Genomic DNA, 7,227 nt, shown 5'->3' with positions numbered 1-7,227 from the left:
AAATTGATCATATTTTCAATTCCTTCAATAAATCCTCACTAAATATCCTATAATAATAATTTCTAATCATTTTATATGAGTCTCGTACAAAGTCGTAATATGATCATTCGTTCATTTTATTGGCTTTAATTAAACTTCATTGAATTCATAGCAGATGCGAATAACAAACGTATGATTATTAATAATACCAAAGTTTGACGCATTTAACGCATTTGTCGCATATTAAAATATCTTATTACGAATTGATAAAAATGATATTAGACAAATAACAAAAAAAAATATATATATATATAGTTGTTACTAATAATAGCAAATAAAAGCTACGAGATAGAAGTCTAGTCTTAGAAATCTATAAAATTTCTTGGAATAGCCTCGATAAACAACCTACTTGCATCTAACCATAGGTCGTTTGATGTATCGTTTTTCCGCAAAACTATCGCATTACTTCTTATATATATCTGATTACCTACGAGCATATTAGCTCTACCCTCTCTTTTCTCAACTAGTTTTGTATGATATATACCATTGGAAGACTTATAAGGTGACTCTTGTTGACGGTAACTCTCTATCTGTGAGATTAGTTTATTCTAGAAAGGGAAGAAACGAACTAAAGATGGATAGATGGGTTGGAAAAATAGCTGCAGTTACTGGTGCAAGTGCAGGAATTGGTGCAGCCATTGCTCGACAATTGGTTAATAATGGTAAATCATATTTATATAATAATACAATTATTTAGAAAATAAATATGAAATTGAACGAAAAGAATTTGTACGATCAAAGATACAATTAGAAGAAAATATTTTACAGGTATGACGGTGGTTGGATTAGCCAGAAGAACTGACAAAATTGAAGAACTAGCTAATAGTTTGGAAGGAGCACCAGGAAAACTTCATGCAATTGAATGTGATGTAACTAAAGAAGAAAGTACAACACTTGCATTTTCTTGGATCGAAGAAAACTTAGGATCCCTTGATGTGATGATCAATAATGCTGGTATCGCTAAAGAATCCTCATTAACAGGTATAAAGTACTTGGATACATAATCAATCTACGAAGGTAACGAAAACATTTGAACTTCCATACGACAATTGCAAATTCTAGATGGGTCATTGGAAGATTGGAGAGCTGTTATTGACGTGAACGTCTTAGGAGTTTGTTTGACTATGCGAGAAGCTGTTAGATTGATGCGTAAAAAAGATGAGGAAGGTTTGATTATTAACATTGGTAGTTTGGCTGGAGAAAGGGTTCCTGCTGTTCCTGGTTTTGGTATTTATCCATCTTCTAAACGTGCATTAACTGCATTGTCTCAAACTCTTCGCAATGAACTAACTGGTTCGAAAATTCGGGTCACGGTAAAATTAATTACGATACTTGTACTCATTTAATTACAATCGATTTATAAATTATGTTTATTTTGAATAGAATATTAGTCCTGGTTTGGTAGCAACCGAATTATTGGCATCTTATCACGCATTTTCCGAAGAAGTTTTAGCTGCAATGCCAGCTTTGAAAAGTGAAGATATAGCTAATGCTGTTTCCTACGTTTTATCTACTCCATCTAATGTCGTGGTAAGATTATATTTTTGTTTAAGTAAACAACATAGTTAACTTAGCAAAAAAAAAAAAAAATAACATGTGGAATTCTCTACAGATTCAAGACATCGTTTTACGACCATTGGGTGAAACTTGGTGATTTTCTTTTCATTAAATTCGTTCGATAGTTCGATAGAATGCTGAAGTAATGCGTAACTTCAATATATTCAAAGTGTATTATAAAAACACTAGTCTAGTTTTTTTCTTTTCTTTTTTTTTTTTATAGATCGCTGTATTAATCTAATGCGATAATTTTGATTGAAATGAAATGTAATTTTAACCGAACGAGTAGTGTGATAAATAAAACATTTGTTCTCTACGATGATTTGTAAAGAATTATAATTATTTTATATTATTTATTTATACAGGTTATGCTTGATATTGTTATTATAAAAATTTTCCACTTGTAAATCCTTTCCTTTACTCGTTAAAAAAAAAAGCCTCCCTCGAATATTTCTGCTCTAAAACAAGCTTAGAATTCCAGGTTGTGAACAACGATGGAAACCTTTGAACTTTATTACATGAAGAAAGCTTTTGCTCCCCTAGAGAAACGTTTTACTAACCTAAGAAAAGAAGCTTTGAGAGTTAGTATAAATTATCGTGATCGATCTTTTGAATATCGTCAAACATGAATTGAATTTATTTACTTTAGTTGAAATATCTTTGGACGTATGAAAAACGACCAAACAGATGTCGTACTCGACAAGAACTTCAAACATGGTACAATGAAGTAGTTAATTGTATAGAAAATAATGAACAATTAACGGAAGCTTCTAAATTGATCACAAAAATGTTGAAACACGATCCTAAATCTTACAAGATTTATGCTTTGAGAGCTACCGTTTTTAAACTTCAAGGTAGGTTTCATCAAACGGATTAATAAACTAAATAAAAATACAAAGTGTTAACATTGAAATTTAAGGAAAAGTGACCGATGCCATAAAAAATTACGAGATTGCACGATTAATGTTAAAATTTGCAAAAATTTCCAACAAAACTGAAACCGATATGCTTTACATCGAATCGTTGATCGAATGTTACGAAATCAGAGGAGATTGTTTTAACAAAAATGGATTATTTTTACAAGCAGCGAAAGATTACGAACGTATCGTAACACTGAAGCCATCCGAAAGATCGATCATCGATATAGAAGTAACATTAAAGCTTTCTTACAAAAATGTATTTAACATTTGGATATTACAAAATTTACGAAAGTAATTAACTAAAATTGATTTTATTTACACGAGGATAAACTTTTACAAACGATGATGCATATAAACAAATACGATGCATTTTGTTCGTACTGGTACGAGTTTATAAAAAATACAAAGGCTAAGAGAATGTCTGATCTTTTGACCATTCATGCAAAATATAAATTTGATTTGAGAGATATCGATCTGACACGTGAATTTATTCTTGAAGCTCTCTCTTTGAATGAAGATAATGTTAAAGCTAAAAAACTATTACAGGTATTTCACGTTGTTTTGAAGAAGAAAAAAAATTGTAATACATACAATTAGAGATTAATTTCTATTTGATTTCATAGAAAATGTACGAACTAGCACGAACAATGTCAATTCATTCGATAATTTGGTGCATGCACCGTTGTTACGATAAAGGTTTATACACAATTCAAAAGGTTTGCGATTACGATCCATCGAATCTTCAATATATTTTAATAAAAGCGATGATTCTACGATTATCTGGACGAATCAATGAAGCTTTATCGTGTTTAGGAAAAATGCAAAATATTTTAGAAACAAAGAAAACCGATGATTCTTTATTTAAAATTACGGATTCAACGAGTGCTCCTTTCTTTAGCGCGAAAGAGATTAAACAACAGATTAAAAAGCAATATTTATTAGCACGGTAACGTGAAGAAGAAATATTTTTAAATGAACAAAGAATAATACACATTAATTAATTTAAAAAAATAATGTTTGATAAATTATTTCAGATATAATGACGCGGTTCAATATAAAATCAAACAAAGAAGAAAGGCGAAGAGAGAAGGCGTTCAGAGAAATGAAAAAAAAAAAAGAAAATCAAATAAAATACAATTATTATTATAAATAAATGTTCTACGGGTTCAATGTTTTATGAAACCGATTGGAAATTGTTGATAACACGAATTTATTTCATTAAAATAAGAATTTATTTCTTGACCTTTTTTATCTAGAGTCCTAACTATTGCGGAAAGACATTATTATCATCTATTATCACGTTTGATTCACAACTCAACTCTCTACCCCGAAACATTCATCAAATATACATCATCAATCATTTTGTACAATTTGACAGAATTGTTTTGTTAAACGTTGAATCGTTGACTATCAAAGCTTACACGTTCGCTATGATGATTAGAGCTACGAAAATAACAAAAATACAATAAATAAACAAAGAAGAAAACGGTATCGGGTCTCGTGAAAAATATAGTGCAATTTTTCTACATAACTGCATCATACAAAAAACAAGGATGTACATAACATTTACAGGAATGAAAAGATTGTGACGACCTTCTTAATCTTGGGCCACATTTTAAGACAATATAAAAGACGACGGATCGTTTCAGAAAACTACAGTTTATTTTCTTGACGAATTCTTACTGCTTGTAAGAAAGCAAACAACAAATTTATTTCATTTGAAAGAATCTAAGTTGTTCAATTTATTCAAAATGGAGTGGAGTGGATTAGACAAAGTAGCTGTTATCACTGGTGCCAGTTCTGGAATTGGTAAAGCCATTGCCGAATTACTCGTCTTGAAAGGTTTAAAAGTTATTGGACTTGCTCGTAATATCGATAAACTCGAAGTAAGTTTCATTTAAATTAGAAAAAAAAAAAACAACAAAAATAATATGAAAGAATTACATTTATATTTTATTCGTTTTTTCTTTTTTTTTTTCTAAGGCACTTGCTGAAGAATTGAAATCTAAACCAGGCAAATTTTTACCCTTACAATGCGATCTAACAAATCAGAGTGAAGTCTTGAAAGCGATAGAATGGATAGAAAAGGGTGTTGGTTTTGTTAACATTTTGATTAACAACGCAGCAATAAACATTGAAGCAGGTTTAACAAGTGGTGAAATAGAAGATTGGGAGAAAACATTAGACCTTAATATTCTTGGTCTAACATGCATTACGAAAGAAATTTTGAAACTGATGAAAAAGAAAGGTAAAAGATGAAGAAGAACTTTTTTTTTTAACAAACAATTCAAAGTTACAAATTGATTGTACGTATTACTAAATTGTAGGTATTGACAATGGTTGCATTATAAACATAAATGATACATTGGGATTAAAGATTCCAGCAAATCCAGAACGACCAGCTTCTTCTGCTTACATTTGCAGTAAATTTGCACTAACAGCATTGTCTGAGTGTCTTCGTTTAGAACTAGCACAGCTAGAATCTAACATTAAAGTTATTGTAAGTATTGTCTTTAATGAAATACGTGTGTAATATAATTAACGTTTGTAATTTTTCTAATTACAGTCTATTTCTCCTGGATTGGTTGAAACCGAAATGACTCAACAATGGTTAAAAGAAAATCCACGTTTAGCTTTGCAACCTAAAGATGTGGCCGAAGCTGTTCTTTACGCATTTCAAACACCTGACAACGTTCTTATCAAAGATCTTATTATTACACCCATTCGTGAAATTTAATTTCTACGAAGTAATGAACTTATCGTCGAGTAAAGTATGTAGTAAAGATAAATCAAAAAAATTAATTTGAAACAATAAAGAAACTTTTTACAATTCATTTGATTATTTTTCATAAAATTCATCATGTGTCAGAAGGACCAACAAAAAGTTAATAATAATTTAAACATGTAAATATGAATTTAAATTGAATCTAGCACAGCCATTCGCCCGATAGTACTTGCGTTACATAATTTACAATTAGATTTGGAATAGATCACAAGTAATATCGACCCAGGTCTCACCGCGAGAAGGTTGCTGTGTTCGGAGACCCACGGGCTAAGACTCTACTTCTATAATTATCTTTCTAACTATTAGTACATATTTCATTAGTCATTTGTTAGAAAGAAATTTCTAAAATTCAACCGCGCGGAAAAACGTGTCACCAAATTTTTTATCCAACTTATTATTTAAGTTAGATGAAAAATCATGTACATCGTTTTAAATCGACCTACCTACCCGATTTACAATCCTAAATTAACGCAAACATATAAAAGTTGTGACGTAGATTTGATTGGAACTTCAAATAATATAAAACGCAAGTTCCTATTAAACAAACGCAAGTTCCTATTAAAAAAACGCAAGTTCCTAATACGCAAACGCAAGTTCCTATTAAACAAACGCAAGTTCCTATTAAACAAACGCAAGTTCCTAATACGCAAACGCAAGTTCCTACTAAACAAACGCAAAAATGTAAACTTACAATGTAACACGCAAAGTATTACAATATGAACGCACGCATTTATGTGCACTAAAGTGCATTGACTATTATTTTAATAATAATAAGAATTCGTAATGTTATAAAAAAAATACTCCTAATATTATTCAAAACCTGATAAAAATATTTTAATTTCTCGTTGGATTAAAATATTTTTTTTTATGATTATTAAACTTATATTTTATTCTTTTATAAGATGAAAATAATTTAAAAAATTCTATTTACATTACTCATCTTATTATAACATCATTTATTTTATTATCTTATCATTTAATATATAATTCTATCTAAGACTAATCCTCTTCAGATGCTATTAACAATATTTCTACCTGTGAATAGAAACAATTAAGAAAGATTTATAAAAAAAGAAAAATTAATGAAAATTGTTCACACACACACACACACAAATAGATTCATTACATTCATACATTCATATATTCACATACAAAACCCACCACCACACTACTACAACAACACAAACTACAAACACTAGAATCGATCTTGCCAATAATCTTTGTCTTCTGTCTTCTTATCTTTGTATTCCACTTCTGTAACAAAAAACTAGATGAAAAGGGCATGTGTGGAAAAATGAAATTCAATGTAGAATCCCCGACCAAAAATTTCCAATTTAAAAAAAAAAAGAAAAGTTTTAAATGACCAAAAGGTGGACATTAAAAAATATCAAATTCTCGATGCATTAAAAAATGTGTTCTTTCTATATTTTAAACACAAGTGAATTTGAAAAAGTGCATGTTTTTTTCAATATGCAAATATATGAATAAAAAAATGTTTCAATTTCATACGAAATTATTAATTGATTAATACAATTACAAATACACATAGAAAATTATTCAAGACACATTATAAAAAGTTTAATCAATTGTGAATATTTCACAATATATTTTAAAAATTAATTAACACCGCTTTCAAAAGGAAAAAAAAAACAATATTGTACCTTACGTCGTATTACAAAATGCATACGCAATTATGCATATCACCATAACCATAACCATATCGAGATCAAATGTACATTTGATCGATAGATTACATACATTTTTTATTTAATTGAATTTATATTAACACGAAGTATGCAGTTACATCGAGTGTCTGATGTACATATTATTACATCATTTATGTACAAGACACTTTTTTATTTCTAGTAAACTATTAAAAAACAACAAAATAGTAATACAATTTCACAATTTTTGAAATATATATTT

The 7,227-nt window shown here is 29.3% G+C and overlaps 3 protein-coding genes across 3 annotated transcripts; all 3 read left to right on the top strand.

Annotated features, from left to right (window-relative positions):
- The first annotated feature begins 111 nt into the window (after window positions 1-111).
- LOC107069232 (farnesol dehydrogenase) lies at window positions 112-1,918 on the top strand. The gene is made up of 5 exons (XM_015326339.2): window positions 112-701; window positions 808-1,020; window positions 1,102-1,352; window positions 1,423-1,569; window positions 1,652-1,918. The coding sequence occupies exons 1-5, from the start codon at window positions 614-616 to the stop codon at window positions 1,691-1,693; spliced, it is 741 nt and encodes a 246-aa protein (XP_015181825.1). The 5' UTR covers window positions 112-613; the 3' UTR covers window positions 1,694-1,918.
- Window positions 1,919-2,058: 140 nt separating this feature from the next.
- LOC107069219 (uncharacterized) lies at window positions 2,059-3,671 on the top strand. The gene is made up of 6 exons (XM_015326315.2): window positions 2,059-2,177; window positions 2,246-2,450; window positions 2,516-2,745; window positions 2,841-3,062; window positions 3,140-3,462; window positions 3,551-3,671. The coding sequence occupies exons 1-6, from the start codon at window positions 2,091-2,093 to the stop codon at window positions 3,663-3,665; spliced, it is 1,182 nt and encodes a 393-aa protein (XP_015181801.2). The 5' UTR covers window positions 2,059-2,090; the 3' UTR covers window positions 3,666-3,671.
- Window positions 3,672-4,267: 596 nt separating this feature from the next.
- Window positions 4,268-6,030, top strand: LOC107069231 (dehydrogenase/reductase SDR family member 11). The gene is made up of 4 exons (XM_015326338.2): window positions 4,268-4,402; window positions 4,500-4,764; window positions 4,844-5,016; window positions 5,083-6,030. The coding sequence occupies exons 1-4, from the start codon at window positions 4,268-4,270 to the stop codon at window positions 5,251-5,253; spliced, it is 744 nt and encodes a 247-aa protein (XP_015181824.1). The 3' UTR covers window positions 5,254-6,030.
- Window positions 6,031-7,227: the final 1,197 nt, after the last annotated feature.

The sequence above is a fragment of the Polistes dominula genome, unplaced genomic scaffold (assembly GCF_049000335.1).
Source record: "Polistes dominula isolate Pdom_NZ unplaced genomic scaffold, Pdom_raw_medaka contig_21, whole genome shotgun sequence".
NCBI lineage: Eukaryota > Metazoa > Arthropoda > Insecta > Hymenoptera > Vespidae > Polistes > Polistes dominula.
This window is presented reverse-complemented; position numbering and strand designations above follow the sequence as displayed.

Excerpts from the sequence above, each read along its gene's own strand:
- LOC107069231 (XM_015326338.2), top strand. The coding sequence starts at position 4,268 with ATGGAGTGGAGTGGATTAGACAAAGTAGCTGTTATCACTGGTGCCAGT. Across the intron at positions 4,765-4,843 it reads GAAACTGATGAAAAAGAAAG|GTATTGACAATGGTTGCATT; the intron begins GTAAAAGATGAA and ends ACTAAATTGTAG. Across the intron at positions 5,017-5,082 it reads AATCTAACATTAAAGTTATT|TCTATTTCTCCTGGATTGGT; the intron begins GTAAGTATTGTC and ends TTCTAATTACAG.
- LOC107069219 (XM_015326315.2), top strand. The coding sequence starts at position 2,091 with ATGGAAACCTTTGAACTTTATTACATGAAGAAAGCTTTTGCTCCCCTA. Across the intron at positions 2,178-2,245 it reads TAAGAAAAGAAGCTTTGAGA|TTGAAATATCTTTGGACGTA; the intron begins GTTAGTATAAAT and ends TATTTACTTTAG. Across the intron at positions 2,746-2,840 it reads GATCGATCATCGATATAGAA|GATAAACTTTTACAAACGAT; the intron begins GTAACATTAAAG and ends TATTTACACGAG.
- LOC107069232 (XM_015326339.2), top strand. The coding sequence starts at position 614 with ATGGATAGATGGGTTGGAAAAATAGCTGCAGTTACTGGTGCAAGTGCA. Across the intron at positions 1,353-1,422 it reads GTTCGAAAATTCGGGTCACG|AATATTAGTCCTGGTTTGGT; the intron begins GTAAAATTAATT and ends TATTTTGAATAG. Across the intron at positions 1,570-1,651 it reads CTACTCCATCTAATGTCGTG|ATTCAAGACATCGTTTTACG; the intron begins GTAAGATTATAT and ends AATTCTCTACAG.